A 24,360-nucleotide genomic window follows, 5' to 3' on the forward strand; every position below is an offset into this window, starting at 1 on the left:
GCGCCTTTAGCGATTGACTTCCAGCCAGTGTAACGCTAATTCCTGTCACAGGAATTCTGAGATCATATAAGTGGGCGTGGCAGTTCCTGATTGGTTCGTGTTGGGGAACGCCTTCTCGCTGCCGACGTGACGTAAATTCGCGCACGCGCACTGGTGATTGGCGCTGAGGAAGCGCCTCTAGCGAATGACTTCCAGCCAGTGTAACGCTAATTCCTGTCACAGGAATTCTGAGATCATATAAGTGGGCGTGGCAGTTCCTGATTGGTTCGTGTTGGGGAACGCCTTCTCGCTGCCGACGTGACGTAAATTCGCGCACGCGCACTGGTGAAGCTTACTCGATCGTACTCGATCCCATATTACATGTACTTTCATTGCATACAAATTATACTTCCTCCTAGAAATTCCATGCCCGAACCTCAGCGCAATCCAAGAGGATTCACTTGTTATAATAGAGCAAACGTATATGGTTATGTCGTCATGTTTATATGCGAGGAAAACGTCCTCTTCTTCTTCAAATAAACTGATCACCCTCTTAATTAACACTCGCGATTACGTTTAGACTGCCGAGACCCCTCAGACCTTTGAAGACCCTTTATTTCCCTCAAGACCCTTAAGACCACCAAGACTCCCGAAGACCCAAAATACCCTTAAAGACCCAAAATACCCTTAAAGACCCAAAATACCCTGAAGACCCAAAAGACCAGGAAGACCTAAAAGACCAGGAAGACCCAAAAACACCCCCAAGACCCAAAAGACCCGAAGACCCAAAATACCCCGAAGACCCAAAATACCCTGAAGACCCAAAAGACCCGAAGATACAAAAGACCCTGAAGACCCAAAATACCCTGAAGACCCAAAACACCCTCAAGACCAAAAAGACCATGAAGACCCAAAACACCCTGAAGACCCAAAATACCCTTAAAGACCCAAAATACCCTGAAGACCCAAAAGACCAGGAAGACCTAAAAGACCAGGAAGACCCAAAACACCCCAAAGACCCCGAAGACCAAAAACACCCAGAAGACCCAAAACACCCTGAAGACCCAAAAGACCCCGAAGACCAAAAACACCCAGAAGACCCAAAACACCCCGAAGACCCAAAAGACCAGGAAGACCCAAAAGACCAGGAAGACCCAAAAACACCCCCAAGACCCAAAAGACCCGAAGACCCAAAATACCCCGAAGACCCAAAATACCCCGAAGACCCAAAAGACCCGAAGATACAAAAGACCCTGAAGACCCAAAATACCCTGAAGACCCAAAACACCCTCAAGACCAAAAAGACCATGAAGACCCAAAACACCCCGAAGACCCAAAATGCCCTGAAGACCCCAAAGACCCCGAAGACCCCAAAAACATGAAGATCCAAAAGACCCCAAAACACCCTGAAGACCCCAAAACACCCTGAAGACCCACAACACCCTGAAGACCCAAAAGACCCCGAAGACCCAAAAGACCCCGAAGACCCAAAATACCCCGAAGACTCAAAACACCCAGAGGACCCAAAACACCCCGAAGACCAAAAACACCCAGAAGACCCAAAACACCCCGAAGACCCAAAAGACACAAAAGACCCTGAAGACCTAAAACACCCTGAAGACCCAAAACACCCTGAAGACCACAAGGACCCTTAAGATCCAAAAGACCCTGAATACCCCAAAGACCCAAAACACCCCAAATATCCAAAATACCCTTAAAGGCCCAGAGGATCCAAAAGACCCTGAAGACCCAAAGACTCCGAAGACCCAAAAGACTCTGAAGACCCAAAGACCCAGACAAACCAAAAGACCATTAAGTACCAAAAGACCCTGAAGACCCAAAAGACCCTGAAGACCCAAAATACCCTGAAGACCCAAAATACCCTGAAGACCCAAAAAGAAAGAAAGAAGAAACCAAAAAAAGAAGAAGAAAAAAGAAGAAGAAAAAAGAAGAAGAAAAAAGAAGAAAAAAGAAGAAGAAAAAAATAAAGAAAAGGAAAGAAAAGAAAGAAGAGGAAAGAAGAAGATTTTGACCCCAAAGACCCCGAGTACCCAAAACAGCCTGAAGACCACAAAGACCATTAAATACTCTTCAGACCCAAACGACCCTTAAATAACCCAAAAAACCAAAATACCCCAAAGACTCTTAAAGACTGAGAAGAAACAAAAGACCCTTAATACCCAAAAGCCCCTGAAGACACCAAAGACCCTGAAGACCCAAAACACTCCAAAGACCCAAAATACCCTTAAAGGCCCAGAGGATCCAAAAGACCCTGAAGACCCAAAACACAATGAAGACCCAAAAGACAACGAAATGGTCAAAGATGCCTAGCCCTCTGAAACGACGTGTGGTGAGGCGCGCAGAGCGCACCGAGTCATGCTCGTATTACCAAAGGAAATCGTCAAGAAATCCAAGTCAAAGCAGTTATGTCAGTTATCTCAATAAGAGATGGCAGAAAATGTGTTGTACACTTGGAACAAGATGGCCCATAGAGTCGCCCGTAGGGCGGGTACTCTGCTAGTGATTATAATGAATTGATGTTAACATGCAGGTAATGATAATAATGACTTGGTGTTAACATGTAGGTAATGATTATAATGACTTGGTGTTAACATGTAGGTAATGATTATAATGACTTGGTGTTAACATGTAGGTAATGATTATAATGATGGTGTTAACATGTAGGTAATGATTATAATGACTTGGTGTTAACATGTAGGTAATGAATATAATGACTTGGGGTTAACATGTAGGTAATGATTATAATGACTTGGGGTTAACATGTAGGTAATGATTATAATGACTTGGGGTTAACATGTAGGGAATGATTAAGATTTAGGTAATGATTATAAAACCTCGGTGTTAACATGTAGGTAATGAATATAATGACTAAGTGTTAACATGCAGGTAATGATTATGATGGAATGGTGTTAGTATAAGGGTAAAGTTGATGTGTTGTGGCGTTAGTATGACTGTAAAGGTGATGTGTTATGGTGGAAGGGTGTTAGTATAAGGGTAAAGGCGATGTGTTGTGGTGTTATTATGACCGTAAAGGTGATGTGTTATAGTGGAAGTGTTCGTTTAAGGTTAAAAGTGATGTGTTGTGGTGGAAGGGTGTGAGTATAATGGTAAAGGTGATGTGTTGTGTTGAATGGTGTTAGTATACGGGTAAAGTCGATGTGTTGTGGTGTTAGTATGACCGTAAAGGTGATGTGTTATAGTGGAAGGGTTCGTTTAAGGTTAAAAGTGATGTGTTGTGGTGGAAGGGTGTTAGTATAATGGTAAAGGTGATGTGTTGTGGTGTTAGTATGACCGTAAAGGTGATGTGTTATAGTGGAAGGGTTCGTTTAAGGTTAAAAGTGATGTGTTATGGTGGAAGGGTGTTAGTATAATGGTAAAGGTGATGTGTTGTGGTGTTATTATGACCGTAAAGGTGATGTGTTATAGTGGAAGTGTTCGTTTAAGGTTAAAAGTGATGTGTTGTGGTGGAAGGGTGTTAGTATAATGGTAAAGGTGATGTGTTGTGTTGAATGGTGTTAGTATACGGGTAAAGTCGATGTGTTGTGGTGTTAGTATGACCGTAAAGGTGATGTGTTATAGTGGAAGGGTTCGTTTAAGGTTAAAAGTGATGTTGTGGTGGAAGGGTGTTAGTATAATGGTAAAGGTGATGTGTTGTGGTGGAATGGTGTTAGTATCAGGGTAAAGGCGATGTGTTGTGGTGTTAGTATGACCGTAAAGGTGATGTGTTATAGTGGAAGGGTTCGTTTAAGGTTAAAAGTGATGTGTTGTGGTGGAAGGGTGTTAGTATAATGGTAAAGGTGATGTGTTGTGTTGAATGGTGTTAGTATACGGGTAAAGTCGATGTGTTGTGGTGTTAGTATGACCGTAAAGGTGATGTGTTATAGTGGAAGGGTTCGTTTAAGGTTAAAAGTGATGTGTTGTGGTGGAAGGGTGTTAGTATAATGGTAAAGGTGATGTGTTGTGGTGTTAGTATGACCGTTCGTTTAAGGTTAAAAGTGATGTGTTGTGGTGGAAGGGTGTTAGTATAATGGTAAAGGTGATGTGTTGTGGTGTTAGTATGACCGTAAAGGTGATGTGTTATAGTGGAATAGTGTTAGTGTAAGGTTAAAGGTGATGTGTTATCGTGGAATGGTGTTAGTATGAATGCTACGTCATGTGAGTTTGAAAAAAGTTTATATGTTTTTGTTTTGTAAAAATGTAACAGATTGTTCTTTTCCACCGTTTGCACTGTCATGCTTTCCTGTGATGTTCAACCATCTCCAGCCTTCCCAACTCAAGAACTGGTTACCAGTGACGTCACAGAGAATGCGACAGGTAATGGGAGGGAGGGTTCTGGTACTTGAAAATGGCATGAATGGGTTTTTAAATAAAAAATATGAAAGCAAAAGCTTAAAACTGGAAAGAGAAAGCTGTAGAAAAGTAATGATTGAAACCCATTCTTCATGTCCTTAAGTTCGTGATAATTAGGTTTGAACAATCAATTTAATTGTGATTAATCAAAAATACAACCATACTGTCTGTGTTTCTCAGTCTTTCATAACAAAACCCCAAATCTCCATCATTTATAGGGTTTCCACTTCACTTGTTCCAAAACCCCAAATCCCCATCATTTATAGGGTTTCCACTTCACTTGTTCCAAAATCCAAAATCTCCATCATTTATAGGGTTTCCACTTCACTTGTTCCAAAATCCAAAATCTCCATCATTTATAGGGTTTCCACTTCACTTGTTCCAAAACCCCAAATCTCCATCATTTATAGGGTTTCCACTTCACTTGTTCCAAAATCCAAAATCTCCATCATTTATAGGATTTCCATTTCACTTATTCCAAAATCGAAAATCTCCATCATTTATAGGGTTTCCACTTCACTTGTTCCAAAACCCCAAATCTCCATCATTTATAGGGTTTCCACTTCACTTGTTCCAAAATCCAAAATCTCCATCATTTATAGGGTTTCCATTTCACTTATTCCAAAATCGAAAATCTCCATCATTTATAGGGTTTCCACTTCACTTGTTCCAAAACCCCAAATCTCCATCATTTATAGGGTTTCCACTTCACTTGTTCCAAAATCCAAAATCTTCGTCATTTATAGGGTTTCCATTTCACTTATTCCAAAATCCAAAATCTCCATCATTTATAGGGTTTCCACTTCACTATTTATTTATTTTTTTGTATACTGAATCGAGGCTCGTGGAAGAGCTAACATTTATTTCACAAACAAATCAACCAGACAAACAAAATATACAAAAAGAGGGAGTGGAAGACAAGATGGGGAGAGAAGGGGAAGCACACAACCACAACATTTGAGAGCAGGGAGAAGTGTGGGAGGGAGAGGGCTTGGGGGGAGGAGGCGTGGGAAGGGGGAGGGGAGGGGAGAGGTATAAAACACAAGGGGACCGAAATTAGCGTGGGTAGAAAAGATCAAGGTTTTGGATGGGGGAGGATAAGAGATGGTGGTGAACAGCTGTTTTAAAGACCTGGAGGGTGGAGTGCGATTGAAGAGAGTGAGGGAGTTTGTTCCGGAGGCGGGAGAAAAGAGGAATGAAGGAGTGAAGGTGAGCAGAAAGTCTTGATTTTGGCAGTTTAACCATAAGAGGGTTGCAGGCAGATCTTGTGCGACCTGTAGGAATATTTGGGGGACAGAGCCCAGAGAGAGCTGGGGGGGCAAGGCCAGAGAGGAGTCGGTAGAAGACGGAAAGACCACCAACCTGCCTGCGGTGAGTGAGTGAAAGGCCCTTGGAGTTAGCTTCATCGCGGGAGATTCCAATGATTCTGAACGCTTTGGTTTCAACAGCGTGAAGACGAGCTAGGTGTGAGGCAGGAGCACCAGACCAGAGGGGAGAGCAGTATTCCATAGAGCTGCGGATGAAAGCCTTGTATGTGGTGAGGAGCTCAGGTGTGCCAAGGAAGGACTTCGCACGACGGAGGATGCCCAGTCGGCGACTGGCTTTGGAGGCCAGATTTGAAATGTGGTTTTCCCAGGAAAGATCATGGCAAATAGTGAGACCCAAAAGCTTGAGTGACAGAACTTCTTGGAGAGGATTATTCAGAAAGTGGATGGGAGGGTTGTCCAGTCGGTCTTTTCGGAGAGACATCGTAAGAGTGTGAGATTTATCAGGATTGAAAGACATGTTCCATTTGTTTGCCCAGTCTGTGATTTTGTCCAGGTCTGCAGAGAGTGAGGAGGCTGCAGACTGCCGATCTGAGGGATGAGGAATGGAGCGACAGAGAGTAGAGTCGTCAGCAAAGAGATAGAGAGGATTTTCAAGAGAGTCAGAGAGATCATTGATGAAGACCAGAAAAAGCACAGGGCCCAGAACACTACCTTGGGGAACTCCAGCCTGAACAGGAAGAGGAGATGAGAGAAACCCATTCAGGGCCACACGTTGACTACGACCAGAGAGGAAGTCCGCCAGCCATGCGTGGAGATTTCCATGGATACCAAAGGAGGAGAGTTTGGTGAGCAGAGCAGGGTGCCAGACCGTATCGAAGGCACGTGAAATGTCAAGGGAGACAGCTCTAATTTCCTGTTTGGCGTTGAGGACCTCCATCCATTGTTAAGCAGAAGCAGCATGTCCAGAGTAGAGTGACCAGGTCTGAAACCAAATTGATGATCAGAGATCAAGCCATTGGAGAAGAGGAAAGATTTCATATCTGAAGCAATGATGGATTCCATGACTTTGCTGATAATTGGGAGAAGGCTGATTGGTCTGTAGTTGCTAGGATCTGTTTTTGCACCTTTTTTGTGCAAAGCGGTGATGTTGGCTGATTTCCAAGCAGATGGCAGATGACCTTGAGCAAAAGAGAGGGTGAAGAGAACAGAGAGAGGGAGTGAAAGAGCGGAAGAACATGATTTTAGGACCCGTGGGCTGATGCCGTCAGGACCAGTTGCAGAATCAGAGTCGAGGGTTGACAGAAACTTTTCCACCTTGTCAGGAGGAAAGGACACAGAGGACACTTATTCCAAAATCCAAAATCTCCATCATTTATAGGGTTTCCACTTCACTTGTTCCATAATCCAAAATCTCCATCATTTATTGGGTTTCCACTTCACTTGTTCCAAAATCCAAAATCTCCATCATTTATAGGGTTTCCACTTCACTTATTCCAAAATCCAAAATCTTCATCATTTATAGGGTTTCCACTTCACTTGTTCCAAAATCTCCATCATTTATAGGGTTTCCACTTCACTTATTCCAAAATCCAAAATCTCCATCATTTATAGGGTTTCCACTTCACTTGTTCCAAAATCCAAAATCTCCATCATTTATAGGGTTTCCATTTCACTTATTCCAAAATCGAAAATCTCCATCATTTATAGGGTTTCCACTTCACTTGTTCCAAAACCCCAAATCCCCATCATTTATAGGGTTTCCACTTCACTTGTTCCAAAATCCAAAATCTCCATCATTTATAGGGTTTCCACTTCACTTGTTCCAAAATCCAAAATCTCCATCATTTATAGGGTTTCCATTTCACTTGTTCCAAAATCCAAAATCTCCATCATTTTTAGGGTTTCCACTTCACTTATTCCAAAATCCAAAATCTTCATCATTTATGGGGTTTCCACTTCACTTGTTCCAAAATCCAAAATCTCCATCATTTACAGGGTTTCCACTTCACTTGTTCCATAATCCAAAATCTCCATCATTTATTGGGTTTCCACTTCACTTATTCCAAAATCCAAAATCTCCATCATTTATTGGGTTTCCACTTCACTTATTCCAAAATCCAAAATCTCCATCATTTATTGGGTTTCCACTTCAATTGTTCCACAGATGAACTTTATGTGACAAGTAAAAAATAGTCAATGACCAATTGTTGTTAAGTCAACAATAAATGACCAAAATATACATCATCATTGGTCAACCATGCGAGAAATTAATTACTATGATCATAAATCAAAGTCAAATCCATCATTAATAGCCCCCATTGGACTTAGTCCGAAAAGGGGGCTTAGGGATTTAGTCTCGTCTGTCCGTCCGTGCATCCGCAACCATATCTTGGAAATGTATGGACCAATTTTGTTCATACTTGGCACAAGGACATCACATGACGGTATACATATGCACATCATTTTGTTTCGCGATGCGATCAAAGATGGCCGACTGGCGGCCATTTTAGTTGGAAAAACCCGATATTAACCACGTCCTCAACCATTTCTCGAACATACATTTACCGATGTTGCTCAAACCTGGCACACAGATAATGAATGATCAGTTACATTTGCACCTCATTTTGTTTCGAGATCAGATCCAAGATGGCCGACTGGCGGCCATTTCGTTACTTAAACGTGTCTCCATTCATTTCTCGGACATGCATGTACCGATTTTGTTCAAACTTGGCTCAAAGACAATACAAGAGTATACATATGCAGAAGATTTTGTTTTGTAATTCGACCAAAGATGGCTGACTGATGGCCTTGAACTCTGTGCAACAAAATTATTAAACCACAGTGGGAGCCATATGGCATTTTATGTCTTTTTCTTCTTGTTTAACAAGGGTCACACGGTTAATGGAGAATTAAAATAATAAATCCTGTCACAAATCATCCTCATCATGTGTTGCATTCACACCCATCCTCATTATGATAGAGGATAGGGAAAAAGAGGAACCAAGAGAGAGGATGAGAGAGTGTGGGGCAAGATAAGGGGAGAATGGTTGCAGCAGGCGGAGAGGGTATGAGGGGGAGGGTGGTTGGAAGGGTGGGGAAGGGTGGGGGGTGGGGAGGGAGAAGAGATGGTGGGGGAGGGGGAAGTGAGAGGAAGGGAGAAGGAGAGGGGAAGTGTTGTTGGAGCGGGTGGAGAGCGTGGGAGGGGAGGGAGAGGAGCGAGAAAGGGGGTAGGGTAGTTGGAGGGGTGGGGAAGGGTGTTGTGTGGGGGGGAGGGGGGGGTAGAAAGAGAGAGAGTTTTTAGCTTCTAATTATTTTTTATTATGAAAATGTAAAAAAAGAAAAAAGAATTTTAAACAAGACCAGTGCTCGGTCGGGAGCATACCTCCGCCAGGCTGAACATTTAACGTTTTGTATCCCATTGAGGGGCTGGATCTGCATCGGACCTGAACCAAAGTCGAATTGCTTGTTCTTGTCATGTTCCCGACTCATCCACCAAGTTTTGTGATAATCCGTCCACAACCTTTTGAAATACCATGCAAGATATCGATTTTAGGCCTCAATGGTGAAGAATCACATGAAGTTAAACAATTCTTGAATCTGAATCCGGATCTTCATCAAAATCCAAGCAGTTAGGCCTTCTAACGCACCCAACCTGTCCACCAGGTTTTGTCCAAATCTGTGCGTAATTTTTTGAGGTATCCTTCTCACAGACAGCAGACAAACAAGAACGATGTCATCATAGCACGATACTTGTGAAATCCCAATGAACAAAATCAAGGGAGGCGCAAAGTGCCCCTCCCTTTATATGGGACAGTTTCTCTGTATGCAATTATTTCAACATGGGGACTGAAAATAAGTTTCTCGGCTTCCACTGGATGAAATCGGCTGCAGATTTCAGAAGTAAATACTTTGTACGTTGAGGTAATATGTTCCAAATTTCACCAACGTCTGTTTCTGCATTCTTGAGTTTTATTAAGAAAACCCTCAAATCCACGTTTGTGTCTGTCTGTCCGTCCGAAATAGGTATTTGCTCTCTTCCTTGAAGCTACACACACAATGTTGGTGAAACTTGGCCACGAGTTGAATATCTGATGCCTAACGAGGGTTTATTTACCGCATCAAAATCTGAGCACATCGAAGGGGTTTACGGGGGAGGGGGTTGACCCCCCCCACCCTCCCTCCCCCTCCTCCCCACCCCACCCCCATCCAACCCCCCCCCGTCCCCCTCACCCCCCCCAAATAGGTATTTGCTCTCTTCTCCGAAACTACACACCCAATTTCAATGAAACTTGATCACAACCTTCATCCCAAATGCTGACCCGCAATTAACTGTGAACTGCCTTCACTTGTGGAAACACAGGCGGCGGTGAACCGGCTGAAAGGGGGCAAAGCTCCTGGGATTTGTGGCATCCATGCTGAGCTTCTAAAGGCTGGTGGAAATGCTGTACTGGAGCCGTTGCATGCAGTTCTGTGCTCTGTTTGGAGCACAGGCATCATCCCAACTGACTGAAAGAGGGGCCTTGTCCCCCTCTGGAAAGGGAAGGGTGATCACCAGGACTGCAACAACTACTGAGGGGTGACGCTACTCTCGGTGCCGGGCAAGGTCTTTGCTAGGATCATTCTTGAGAGGGTTCACCACCATCTGCTCGAGCACCAGTGACCAGAGCAGTCGGGCTTTACACCAAAGAGGTCAACGATTGACCGTATCCTTACGCTTCGGGTCCTCACCGAACGCAAGCGAGAGTTTCGTGAGGGGCTGCTTCCAGCTTGTGTTGATCTCCGCAAAGCGTTCAATTCGGTGAATCAGGATACCATCTGGAGGATTCTTGGTCTTCGTGGGGTGCCTCCAACGTTGATAAATCTGATCTCTGAACTATACTCTGGTACTGAGAGTGCTGTGAGGTGTGGTGCCTCCATCTCTGACTTATTTCCAGTTGTTACTGGAGTTTGGCAGGGGTGTGTACTGGCTCCCACACTCTTCAGCGCTTGTATGGACTGGATTCTGGAGAGGGTGTCGGAGAGGTCAGGCTGCGGTGCATCGTTTGGGAGTGTCAAGACCTCTGACTTTGATTCCGCAGATGATGCAGTCATCTTTGTGGGGACGCTGTATATTCTTACAGGGCCCTCCAGGCACTGAATGAGGAAGCGGAGCCACTGGGACTATGGATTTCCTGGGTCAAAACCAAGATGCAGGCTTTCAATGACATCTTGGATGCTGCTGTCTTGTCTGTGCCTGTTTGTGGCGAATGTGTTCAGGTCACGAAGAGATTCACTTACCTTGGCAGTGTTATTCATGTCTCCGCATGTTGTGAGCCAGAGTTTGATAGACTTCTGGGTCGGGCCTGGGGAGTCATGGATTCACTGGATCATGGGGTGTGGCGCTGTCGGTATCTATGCAGGAGGACGAAAGTCAGAGTCTTTAAGTCCTTGGTGCTTCTGTTCTTGCTCTAAGGATGTGCGACTTGGACCCTCACCAAGGGCCAGAGAATGAGACTTAAATCCTTTGAAACCAAGTCTCTTCGGAGAATCCTTGGCTATCGCTGGTCGGACTTTGTGTCCAACGAGTGGTTGCTGAGAGAGACTCAGATGAGATTTGTTTCCTGTATGGTCCGTGAGCGTCAGCTGCCGCTGTATGGACATGTGGCTCGTTTTGCGGACGCTGATCCAGCTCACCAGATACTCTCAGCAAAGGAGCCTCGTGAGTGGAGGAGGCCAACGGGCCGACCACGTGCCTCGTGGTTGTGGTAGGTTGATCGGCATCTCAAGGAGATAAGGATGGGCCAGACATCAGCCTGGGGGATGGCCAGACGGAGGCCCCTGGAGTACCATCAGAAAGTGGATGTGGAAACGCACTGCGCCGGTGCATGCTCCCATACCTGACCTGAGCTGATGGAGTCCCCACCACATGGTCCCTATTTTTTCTCTTTCAAAGGGTCGACGCACAAAGAATCGAAAATCCCGCACACTTACTCGTGTAAGTAATGGCCTTATACCTGGCAAGCCTACCTGTTTTAAAGGGGAATAAAGGAGGTGGGGGAGATGTTTACAAGAAATATGGGGGTTCAGAAGGAAGGACAAGGGGGGACACTGGGTTTACAATGGCGCCTCGGCGCCAAACCCACACTTGTAAGGGGCCAACAACAACAACGCAAATGTTTCTTTCCGTGTACACATCACGATGTATTTCAACAAATTATATCTGTAGAATATAACTCTACTTCATAAAGACAAACAAACCTGAAAGTTGTGCACACTCGTAAAAAAACCTGATTGGTGCCAGGACCACAAAAGGTTAACACCCCCAGGGGAGGAAAGGAAAGCATCATGGGATGTACTGGTGGAGGAAGGATAAACGTTAGGATTTGTGGGGACGGGGGGGTTGTACTAACTTTGTTTTACCCACACATCCTCTACACGAAGACACAGGGTTCGTTACTGGAGCCTGGACCTGGTCTCCAAGTACAGGTAAGCTCCGATGTTTCTAAGTGCAAGGTTTATTTTTCATTTCATCATTGACAATCTTTTGCTCTAAGTGTAGAGTAATAAATAATGTGAACTTTGTTTTAAAGTTGTCATGAAAACTTTCCTGAAAAAGGGAATGAATGCATTTTGGGGGATGAAGGTAACATATTGCAAAGTATATATGGGAATGGTTGGGAGTCACCTTGGGTTGTACCTTTGATACAGGTAACACACCTTGTCTTGTATCCCCCCCCCCCCCATGTGTGGCTAGATACAAAAAGTCAGATAATAATCCTATAACAACCTCCAGTCCAGTGATGCTGCACCAGTATGGCTTGTTGTTAGAGGCTAGGGAAAGGACGTGGGCCAACTATTACGTGCTGACGTAAGGCGAGCTTCGTGGGCATGGTCGCAGCTCGGCCATCTTGTCCATGCGTGTATTACAATCTATTACATGCTTATGCTTAACCTTTGATCTGGCGAAAAACTTCAACAAGTGTTGGGATTAAACTCCCCGCACATGAAAGATGGCAGATAAATCCAACTGGTGCTGATTCCCAAGTCAGTCCAGGCTGGTACACCAGCTACAGCCCAGTCCCCCTCCAAAGCGACAACCCAGTCCCCTCTCCATACCTACAACCCAGTCCCCTCTCCATACCTACAACCCAGTACCCTCTCCATACCTACAACCCAGTACCCTCTCCCTAGCTACAGCCCAGTCCCCTCTCCATAGCTACAGCCCAGTCCCCTCTCCATAGCTACAGCCCAGTCTCCTCTCCATAGCTACAGCCCAGTCCACTCTCCATAGCTTCAACCCAGTCCACTCTCCATAGCTTCAACCCAGTCCCCTCTCCATAGCTTCAGCCCAGTCCCCTCTCCATAGCTTCAGCCCAGTCCCCTCTCCAGAGATGCAGACCAGTCCCCTCTCCAGAGATGCAGCCCAGTACCCTCTCCAGAGATGCAGCCCAGTACCCTCTCCAGAGATGCAGCCCAGTCCACTCTCCATAGCTTCAGCCCAGTCCCCTCTCCATAGCTTCAGCCCAGTCCCCTCTCCATAGCTTCAGCCCAGTCCCCTCTCCATAGCTACAGCCCAGTCCCCTCTCCATAGCTTCAGCCCAGTCCCCTCTCCAGAGATGCAGACCAGTCCCCTCTCCAGAGATGCAGCCCAGTACCCTCTCCAGAGATGCAGCCCAGTCCACTCCATAGCTACAGACCAGTCCCCTCTCCATAGCTGCAGCCAAGTCCCCTCTCCAGAGATGCAGCCCAGTCCCCTCTCCATAGCTACAGCCCAGTCCCCTCTCCATAGCTACAGCCCAGTCCCCTCTCCGTAGCTACAGCCCAGTCCCCTCTTCCCAGCTACAGCCCAGTCCCCTCTCCATAGCTACAGCCCAGTCCCCTCTCCATAGCTACAGCCCAGTCCCCTCTCCCGAGCTACAATCCAGTCCCCTCTTCCCAGCTACAGCCCAGCCCCTCTCTATAGCTACAGCCCAGTCCCCTCTCCATAGCTACAGCCCAGTCCCCTCTCCATAGCTACAGCCCAGTCCCCTCTCCATAGCTACAGCCCAGTCCCCTCCCCATAGCTACAGTCCAGTCCCCTCTCCCTAGCTCCAGCCCAGTGCCCTCTCCCTAGCTACAGCCCAGTGCCCTCGACATAGCAACAGCCCAGTCCCCTCTCCATAGCTACAGCCCAGTCCCCTTTCCCTAGCTACAACCCAGTCCCCTCTCCCTAGCTACAACGCAGTCCCCTCTCCCTAGCTACAGCTCAGTCCCCTCTCCATAGCTACAGCCCAGTCCCCTCTCCATAGCTACAGCCCAGTCCACTCTCCATAGCTTCAGCCCAGTCCCCTCTCCATAGCTTCAGCCCAGTCCCCTCTCCATAGCTACAGCCCAGTCCCCTCTCCATAGCTGCAGCCCAGTCCCCTCTCCATAGCTACAGCCCAGTCCACTCTCCATAGCTTCAGCCCAGTCCCCTCTCCATAGCTTCAGCCCAGTCCCCTCTCCATAGCTACAACCCAGTCCCCTCTCCATAGATGCAGACCAGTCCCCTCTCCAGAGATGCAGCCCAGTACCCTCTCCAGAGATGTAGCCCAGTCCCCTCCATAGCTACAGACCAGTCCCCTCTCCATCGCTACAGCCCACTCCCCTCTCCGTAGCTACAGCCCAGTCCCCTCTTCCCAGCTACAGCCCAGTCCCCTCTCCATAGCTACAGCCCAGTCCCCTCTCCATAGCTACAGCCCAGTCCCCTCTCCATAGCTACAGCCCAGTCCCCTCTCCATAGCTACAGCCCAGTCCCCTCTCCATAACTACAGTCCAGTCCCCTCTCCCTAGCTCCAGCCCAGTGCCCTCTCCCTAGCTACAGCCCAGTCCCCTCGACATAGCAACAGCCCAGTCCCCTCTCCATAGCTACAGCCCAGTCCCCTCTCCGTAGCTACAGCCCAGTCCCCTCTCCCTAGCTAGAGCCCAGTCCCCTCTACATAGCTACAGCCCAGCCCCCTCTCCATAGCTGCAGCCCAGCCCCCTCTCCATAGCTGCAGCCCAGTCCCCTTTACATAGCTACAGCCCAGTCCCGTCTCCATAGCTACAGCCCAGTGCCCTCTCCCTAGCTACAGCCCAGTCCCCTCCTCCTAGCTACAACCCAGTCCCCTCTCCATAGCTACAGCCCAGTCCCCTCTCCATAGCTACAGCCCAGGTCCCCTCTCCATCGCTACAGCCCAGTCCCCTCTCCATAGCTACAGCCCAGTCCCCTCTCCATAGCTACAGCCCAGTCCCCTCTCCGTAGCTACAGCCGAGTCCCCTCTCCCTAGCTCCAGCCCAGTGCCATCTCCCTAGCTACAGCCCAGTCCCCTCTTCCTAACTACAGCCCAGTCCAGTCCCCTCTACATAGCTACAGCCCAGTCCCCTCTACATAGCTACAGCCCAGTCCCCTTTACATAGCTACAGCCCAGTCCCCTTTACATAGCTACAGCCCAGTCCCCTCTCCATAGCTGCAGCCCAGTCCCCTCCTCTCCCGAGCGACAGCCCAGTCCCCTCTCCAGAGTTACAGCCCAGTCCCCTCTCCCAAGCTACAGCCCAGTCCCCTCTCCATAGCTACAGCACAGTCCACTCTCCATAGCTACAGCCCAGTCCCCTCTTCCCAGCTACAGCCCAGTCCCCTCTCCATAGCTACAGCCCAGTCCCCTCTCCATAGCTACAGCCCAGTCCCCTCTCCATAGCTGCAGCCCAGTCCCCTCTCCAGAGATGCAGACCAGTCCCCTCTCCAGAGATGCAGCCCAGTACCCTCTCCTGAGATGCAGCCCAGTCCCCTCTCCATAGCTACAGCCTAGTCCCCTCTCCATAGTTACAGCCCAGTCCCCTCTTCATAGCTACAGCCCAGTCCCCTCTCCATAGCTGCAGCCCAGTCCCCTCTCCAGAGATGCAGCCCAGTCCCGTCTCCAAAGCTACAGCCCAGTCCCCTCTCCATAGCTACAGCCCAGTCCCCTCTCCAGAGATGCAGCCCAGTCCCCTCTTCCCAGCTACAGCCCAGTCCCCTCTCCATAGCTACAGCCCAGTCCCCTCTCCATAGCTACAGCCCAGTCCCCTCTCCCTAGCTACAATCCAGTCCCCTCTTCCCAGCTACAGCCCAGCCCCTCTCTATAGCTACAGCCCAGTCCCCTCTCCATAGCTACAGCCCAGTCCCCTCTCCATAGATACAGCCCAGTCCCCTCTGCGTAGCTACAGCCCAGTCCCCTCTCCATAGCTACAGCCCAGTCCCCTCTCCATAGCTACAGCCCAGTCCCCTCCCCATAGCTACAGTCCAGTCCCCTCTCCCTAGCTCCAGCCCAGTGCCCTCTCCCTAGCTACAGCCCAGTCCCCTCGACATAGCAACAGCCCAGTCCCCTCTCCATAGCTACAGCCCAGTCCCCTTTCCCTAGCTACAACCCAGTCCCCTCTCCCTAGCTACAACGCAGTCCCCTCTCCCTAGCTACAGGTCAGTCCCCTCTCCATCGCTACAGCCCGGTCCCCTCTCCATAGCTACAGCCCAGTCCACTCTCCATAGCTTCAGCCCAGTCCCCTCTCCATAGCTTCAGCCCAGTCCCCTCTCCATAGCTACAGCCCAGTCCCCTCTCCATAGCTGCAGCCCAGTCCCCTCTCCATAGCTACAGCCCAGTCCACTCTCCATAGCTTCAGCCCAGTCCCCTCTCCATAGCTTCAGCCCAGTCCCCTCTCCATAGCTACAGCCAGTCCCCTCTCCATAGCTGCAGCCCAGTCCCCTCTCCAGAGATGCAGACCAGTCCCCTCTCCAGAGATGCAGCCCAGTACCCTCTCCAGAGATGTAGCCCAGTCCCCTCCATAGCTACAGACCAGTCCCCTCTCCATAGCTACAGCCCAGTCCCCTCTCCATAGCTGCAGCCAAGTCCCCTCTCCAGAGATGCAGCCCAGTCCCCTCTCCATAGCTACAGCCCAGTCCCCTCTCCATCGCTACAGCCCACTCCCCTCTCCGTAGCTACAGCCCAGTCCCCTCTTCCCAGCTACAGCCCAGTCCCCTCTCCATAGCTACAGCCCAGTCCCCTCTCCATAGCTACAGCCCAGTCCCCTCTCCATAGCTACAGCCCAGTCCCCTCTCCATAGCTACAGCCCAGTCCCCTCTCCATAGCTACAGCCCAGTCCCCTCTCCATAGCTCCAGCCCAGTGCCCTCTCCCTAGCTACAGCCCAGTCCCCTCGACATAGCAACAGCCCAGTCCCCTCTCCATAGCTACAGCCCAGTCCCCTCTTCCTAGCTACAGCCCAGTCTCCTCTCTTTTGCAACAGCCCAGTCCGCTCTCTATAGCTACAGCCCAGTCCCCTCTCCATAGCTACAGCCCAGTCCCCTCTCCATAGCTACAGCCCAGTCCCCTCTCCATAGCTACAGCCCAGTCCCCTCTCCGTAGCAACAGCCCAGTCCCCTCTCCCTAGCTAGAGCCCAGTCCCCTCTACATAGCTACAGCCCAGCCCCCTCTCCATAGCTGCAGCCCAGCCCCCTCTCCATAGCTGCAGCCCAGTCCCCTTTACATAGCTACAGCCCAGTCCCGTCTCCATAGCTACAGCCCAGTGCCCTCTCCCTAGCTACAGCCCAGTCCCCTCCTCCTAGCTACAACCCAGTCCCCTCTCCATAGCTACAGCCCAGTCCCCTCTCCATAGCTACAGCCCAGGTCCCCTCTCCATCGCTACAGCCCAGTCCCCTCTCCATAGCTACAGCCCAGTCCCCTCTCCATAGCTACAGCCCAGTCCCCTCTCCGTAGCTACAGCCGAGTCCCCTCTCCCTAGCTCCAGCCCAGTGCCATCTCCCTAGCTACAGCCCAGTCCCCTCTTCCTAACTACAGCCCAGTCCAGTCCACTCTACATAGCTACAGCCCAGTCCCCTCTACATAGCTACAGCCCAGTCCCCTTTACATAGCTACAGCCCAGTCCCCTTTACATAGCTACAGCCCAGTCCCCTCTCCATAGCTGCAGCCCAGTCCCCTCCTCTCCCGAGTGACAGCCCAGTCCCCTCTCCAGAGTTACAGCCCAGTCCCCTCTCCCAAGCTACAGCCCAGTCCCCTCTCCATAGCTACAGTACAGTCCACTCTCCATAGCTACAGCCCAGTCCCCTCTTCCCAGCTACAGCCCAGTCCCCTCTCCATAGCTACAGCCCAGTCCCCTCTCCATAGCTACAGCCCAGTCCCCTCTCCATAGCTGCAGCCCAGTCCCCTCTCCAGAGATGCAGACCAGTCCCCTCTCCAGAGATGCAGCCCAGTCCCCTCTCCATAGCTGCAGCCCAGTCCCCTCTCATTAGCTACAGCCCAGTCCCCTCTCCATAGCTACAGCCCAGTCCCCTCTCCAAAGCTACCGCCCAGTCCCCTCTCCATAGCTACAGCCCAGTCCCCTCTCCCTAGCTCCAGCCCAGTGCCCTCTCCCTAGCTACAGCCCAGTCCCCTCTTCCTAGCTACAACCCAGTCCCCTCTCCATAGCTGCAGCCCAGTCCCCTCTCCATAGCTACAGGCTAGTCCCCTCTCCATAGCTGCAGCCCAGTTCCCTCTCCATAGCTACAGCCCAGTCCCCTCTCCGTAGCTACAGCCCAGTCCCCTCTCCCTAGCTCCAGCCCAGTGCCCTCTCCCTAGCTACAGCCGAGTCCCCTCTTCCTAACTACAGCCCAGTCCAGTCCCCTCTACATAGCTACAGCCCAGTCCCCTCTACATAGCTACAGCCCAGTCCCCTCTCCATAGCTACAGCCCAGTCCCCTCGACACAGCTACAGCCCAGTCCCCTCTCCATAGCTGCAGCCCAGTCCCCTCTCCATAGCTACAGTCCAGTCCCCTCTCCATAGCTACAGCCCAGTCCCCTCTCTGTAGCTGCAGCCCAGTCCCCTTTCCATAGCTACAGCCCAGTTCCCTCTCCCTAGCTACAGCCCAGTCCCCTCTACATAGCTGCAGCCCAGTCCCCTCTCCCTAGCTACAGCCCAGTCCCCTCAACATAGCTACAGCCCAGTCCCCTCTCCCAAGCTACAGCCCAGTCCCCTCTCCATAGCTACAGCCCAGTCCCCTCTTCCTAGCTACAGCCCAGTCCCCTCTCTTTCGCTACAGCCCAGTCCACTCTCTATAGCTACAGCCCAGTCTCCTCTCTATAGCTACAGCCCAGTCCCCTCTCCATAGCTACAGCCCAGTCCCCTCTCCCTAGCTCCAGCCCAGTGCCCTCTCCCTAGCTACAGCCCAGTCCCCTCTTCCTAGCTACAACCCAGTCCCCTCTCCATAGCTGCAGCCCAGTCCCCTCTCCATAGCTACAGGCCAGTCCCCTCTCCATAGCTGCAGCCCAGTTCCCTCTCCATAGCTACAGCCCAGTCCCCTCTCCGTAGCTACAGCCCAGTCCCCTCTCCATAGTGACAGCCCAGTCCCCTCTCCATAGCTGCAGCCCAGTCCCCTCTCCAGAGATGCAGCCCAGTCCCGTCTCCAAAGCTACAGCCCAGTCCCCTCTCCATAGCTACAGCCCAGTCCCCTCTCCAGAGATGCAGCCCAGTCCCCTCTCCAGAGATGCAGCCCAGTCCCCTCTCCAGAGATGCAGCCCAGTCCCCTCTCCATAGCTTCAGCCCAGTCCCCTTTCCATAGCTACAGCCCAGTCCCCTCTCCGTAGCTACAGCCGAGTCCCCTCTCCCGAGCTCCAGCCCAGTGCCATCTCCCTAGCTACAGCCCAGTCCCCTCTTCCTAACTACAGCCCAGTCCAGTCCCCTCTACATAGCTACAGCCAAGTCCCCTCTACATAGCTACAGCCCAGTCCCCTTTACATAGCTACAGCCCAGTCCCCTTTTCATAGCTCCAGCCCAGTCCCCTCTCCATAGCTGCAGCCCAGTCCCCTCACCATAACTGCACCCCAGTCCCCTCTCCATAGCTACAGCCCAGTCTCCTTTACATAGCTTCAGCCCAGTCCCCTCTCCATAGCTACAGCCCAGTCCCCTCTTCCTAGCTACAGCCCAGTCCCCTCTTCCTAGCTACAGCCCAGTCCCCTCTCTTTCGCTACAGCCCAGTCCGCTCTCTATAGCTACAGCCCAGTCTCCTCTCTATAGCTACAGCCCAGTCCCCTCTCCATAGCTACAGCCCAGTCCTCTCTCCATAGCTACAGCCCAGTCCCCTCTCCATAGCTACAGCCCAGTCCCCTCTCCATAGCTACAGCCCAGTCCCCTCTCCATAGCTACAGCCCAGTCCCCTCTCCATAGCTACAGCCCAGTCCCCTCTCCATAGCTACAGCCCAGTCCCCTCTCCATAGCTACAGCCCAGTCCCCTCTCAATATCTGCAGCCCAGTCCCCTCTCCAGAGATGCAGCCCAGTCCCCTCTCCATAGCTACAGCCCAGTCCCCTCTCCATAGCTACAGCCCAATCCCCTCTCCATAGCTACAGCCCAGTCCCCTCTCCATAGCTACAGCCCAGTCCCCTCTCCATAGCTACAGCCCAGTCCCCTCTCAATATCTGCAGCCCAGTCCCCTCTCCATAGCTACAGCCCAGTCCCCTCTCAATATCTGCAGCCCAGTCCCCTCTCCACAGCTTCAGCCCAGTCCCCTCTCCATAGCTACAGCCCAGTCCCCTCTCCATAGCTACAGCCCAATCCCCTCTCTATAGCTACAGCCCAGTCCCCTCTCTAAAGCTTCAGCCCAGTCCCCTCTCCATAGTTACAGCCCAGTCCCCTCTCCATAGCTACAGCCAAGTCCCCTCTCCATAGCTGCAGCCCAGTCCCCTCTCCATAGCTGCAGCCCAGTCCCCTCTTCCCAGCTACAGCCCAGTGCCCTCTCCCTAGCTACAGCCCAGTCCCCTCTCCATAGCTACAGCCCAGTCCCCTCTCCATAGCTACAGCCCAGTCCCCTCTCCATAGCTACAGCCCAGTCCCCTCTCCATAGCTACAGCCCAATCCCCTCTCTCTAGCTGCAGCCCAGTCCCCTCTCTAAAGCTTCAGTCCAGTCCCCTCTCCATAGTTACAGCCCAGTCCCCTCTCCATAGCTACAGCACAGTCCCCTCTCCTTAGCTACAGCCCTGTCCCCTCTCCTTAGCTACAGCCCAGTCCCCTCGACATAGCTACAGCCCAATCCCCTCTCCGTAGCTACAGCCCAGTCCCCTCTCCATAGCTGCAGCCCAGTCCCCTCTCATTAGCTACAGCCCAGTCCCCTCTCCATAGCTACAGCCCAGTCCCCTCTCCAAAGCTACCGCCCAGTCCCCTCTCCATAGCTACAGCCCAGTCCCCTCTCCCTAGCTCCAGCCCAGTGCCCTCTCCCTAGCTACAGCCCAGTCCCCTCTTCCTAGCTACAACCCAGTCCCCTCTCCATAGCTGCAGCCCAGTCCCCTCTCCATAGCTACAGGCCAGTCCCCTCTCCATAGCTGCAGCCCAGTTCCCTCTCCATAGCTACAGCCCAGTCCCCTCTCCGTAGCTACAGCCCAGTCCCCTCTCCCTAGCTCCAGCCCAGTGCCCTCTCCCTAGCTACAGCCGAGTCCCCTCTTCCTAACTACAGCCCAGTCCAGTCCCCTCTACATAGCTACAGCCCAGTCCCCTCTACATAGCTACAGCCCAGTCCCCTCTCCATAGCTACAGCCCAGTCCCCTCGACACAGCTACAGCCCAGTCCCCTCTCCATAGCTGCAGCCCAGTCCCCTCTCCATAGCTACAGTCCAGTCCCCTCTCCATAGCTACAGCCCAGTCCCCTCTCTGTAGCTGCAGCCCAGTCCCCTCTCCATAGCTACAGCCCAGTTCCCTCTCCCTAGCTACAGCCCAGTCCCCTCTACATAGCTGCAGCCCAGTCCCCTCTCCCTAGCTACAGCCCAGTCCCCTCAACATAGCTACAGCCCAGTCCCCTCTCCCAAGCTACAGCCCAGTCCCCTCTACATAGCTACAGCCCAGTCCCCTCTCCCTAGCTACAGCCCAATCCCCTCTCCCGAGCGACAGCCCAGTCCACTCTCCAGAGTTACAGCCCAGTCCCCTCTCCCAAGCTACAGCCCAGTCCCCTCTCCATAGCTACAGCCCAGTCCCCTCTTCCAGGCTGCAGCCCAGTCCCCTCTCTATAGCTACAGCCCAGTCCCCTCTCCATAGCTACAGCCCAGTCCCCTCTCCATAGCTACAGCCCAGGCCCACAATAGATGGTGGAGTTTCCATTGTTTCCATTGATTGTGCGGTTTCCATTGATGATGGAGTTTTCACAATAGATGGTGGAGTTTGCATTGTGGGGTCAATCAGCGTTGTTCTTTATTCAGGATATCGTAACCGATGATGGAGTTTTCACAATAGATGGTGGAGTTTGCATTGTGGGGTCAATCAGCGTTGTTCTTTATTCAGGATATCGTAACTGATGATGGAGTTTTCACAATAGATGGTGGAGTTTGCATTGTGCGGTCAATCATCGTTGTTCTTTATTCAGGATATCGTAACTGATGATGTTTTCACAATAGATGGTGGAGTTTGCATTGTGCGGTCAATCAGCGTTGTTCTTTATTCAGGATATCGTAACTGATGATGGAGTTTTCACAATAGATGGTGGAGTTTGCATTGTGGGGTCAATCATCGTTGTTCTTTATTCAGGCTATTGTAACTAATGATGGAAGTTTCACAATAGATGGGGGAGTTTTCATGGTTAGGTCAATCAGCGTTGTTCTTTATTCAGGATATCGTAACTGATGATGGAGTTTTCACAATAGATGGTGGAGTTTGCATTGTGGGGTCAATCAGCGTTGTTCTTTATTCAGGATATCGTAACTGATGATGGAGTTTTCACAAGATGGTGGAGTTTGCATTGTGGAGTCGATCAGCATTGTTCTTTATTCAGGCTATTGTAACTAATGATGGAGGTTTCACAATAGATGGTGGAGTTTGCATTGTGGGGTCAATCAGCGTTGTTATTTATTCGGGATATCGTAACTGATGATGGAGTTTTCACAATATATGGTGGAATTTGCATTGTGGGGTCAATCATCGTTGTTCTTTATTAAGGCTATTGTAACTAATGATGGAGGTTTCACAATAGATGGTGGAGTTTGCATTGTGCGGTCAATCAGCGTTGTTCTTTATTCAGGATATCGTAACTGATGGAGTTTTCACAATAGATGGTGGAGTTTCCATTGTGGGGTCAATCAGCGTTGTTATTTATTCGGGATATCGTAACTGATGATGGAGTTTTCACAATAGATGGTGGAGTTTGCACTGTGGGGTCAATCATCGTTGTTCTTTATTCCGGCTATTGTAACTAATGATGGAGGTTTCACAATAGATGGTGGAGTTTGCATTGTGCGGTCAATCAGCGTTGTTATTTATTCGGGATATCGTAACTGATGATGGAGTTTTCTCAATAGATGGCGGAGTTTGCATTGTGTGGTCAATCAGCATTGTTCTTTATTCAGGATATCATAACCGATGATGGAGTTTTCACAATAGATGGCGGAGTTTGCATTGTGGGGTCAATCAGTGTTGTTCTTTATTCAGGATATCGTAACCAATGATGGAGTTTTCACAATAGATGGTGGAGTTTGCATTGTGGGGTCAATCAGTGTTGTTCTTTATTCAGGATATCGTAACCAATGATGGAATTTTCACAATAGATGGCGGAGTTTGCATTGTGGGGTCAATCAGAGTTGTTCATTATTCAGGATATCGTAACCGATGATGGGGTTTTCCAAATAGATGGCGGAGTTTGCATTGTGGGGTCAATCAGCATTGTTCTTTATTCAGGATATCATAACCGATGATGGAGTTTTCACAATAGATGGCGGAGTTTGCATTGTGGGGTCAATCAGCGTTGTTCCTTATTCAGGATATCGTAACCAATGATGGAGTTTTCATAATAGATGGTGGAGTTTGCATTGTGGGGTCAATCATCGTTGTTCTTTATTCAGGATATCGTAACTGATGATGGAGTTTTCTCAATAGATGGCGGAGTTTGCATTGTGGGGTCAATCAGCATTGTTCTTTATTCAGGATATCATAACCGATGATGGAGTTTTCACAATAGATGGCGGAGTTTGCATTGTGGGGTCAATCAGTGTTGTTCTTTATTCAGGATATCGTAACCAATTATGGAGTTTTCACAATAGATGGTGGAGTTTGCAGTGTGGGGTCAATCAGCGTTGTTATTTATTCAGGATATCGTAACTGATGATGGAGTTTTCACAATAGATGGTGGAGTTTGCATTGTGCGGTCAATCATCGTTGTTCTTTATTCAGGATATCGTAACTGATGATGGAGTTTTCACAAGAGATGGTGGAGTTTGCATTGTGGGGTCAATCAGCGTTGTTATTTTTTCAGGATATCGTAACTGATGATGGAGTTTTCACAATAGATGGTGGAGTTTGCATTGTGGGGTCAATCAGCGTTGTTCTTTATTCAGGATATCGTAACTGATGATGGAGTTTTCACAATAGATGGTGGAGTTTGCATTGTGGGGTCAATCAGCGTTGTTCTTTATTCAGGATATCGTAACTGATGATGGAGTTTTCACAATAATGGTGGAGTTTGCATTGTGGGGTCAATCAGCGTTGTTCTTTATTCAGGATATCGTAACTGATGGAGTTTTCACAATAGATGGTGGAGTTTGCATTGTGGGGTCAATCAGCATTGTTATTTATTCAGGATATCGTAACCGATGATGGAGTTTTCACAATAGATGGTGGAGTTTGCATTGTGGGGTCAATCAGCGTTGTTCTTTATTCAGGATATCGTAACCAATGATGGAGTTTTCACAATAGATGGCGGAGTTTGCATTGTGGGGTCAATCAGCGTTGTTCTTTATTCAGGATATCGTAACCGATGATGGAGTTTTCACAAT

At 49.7% G+C, this 24,360-nt stretch overlaps 1 protein-coding gene across 2 annotated transcripts in view; it reads left to right on the top strand.

Annotated features, from left to right (window-relative positions):
• Positions 1 to 24,360, top strand: part of LOC137420709 (uncharacterized) — a 65,854-nt gene that overhangs the window by 18,135 nt on the left and 23,359 nt on the right. The window contains exons 2-3 of one of the 2 annotated variants that reach the window (XM_068106000.2): positions 4,264 to 4,314; positions 12,039 to 12,083. In XM_068106000.2, the coding sequence (XP_067962101.1) occupies positions 4,264 to 4,314; positions 12,039 to 12,083 (96 nt within the window). The remainder of the gene's footprint in view (positions 1 to 4,263; positions 4,315 to 12,038; positions 12,084 to 24,360) is intronic. The other variant, XM_068106009.2, reaches the window with a different exon arrangement.

The sequence above is a fragment of the Myxine glutinosa genome, chromosome 1, assembly GCF_964187855.1.
Source record: "Myxine glutinosa chromosome 1, kmMyxGlut1.1, whole genome shotgun sequence".
NCBI classification, from domain to species: Eukaryota; Metazoa; Chordata; class Myxini; order Myxiniformes; family Myxinidae; genus Myxine; species Myxine glutinosa.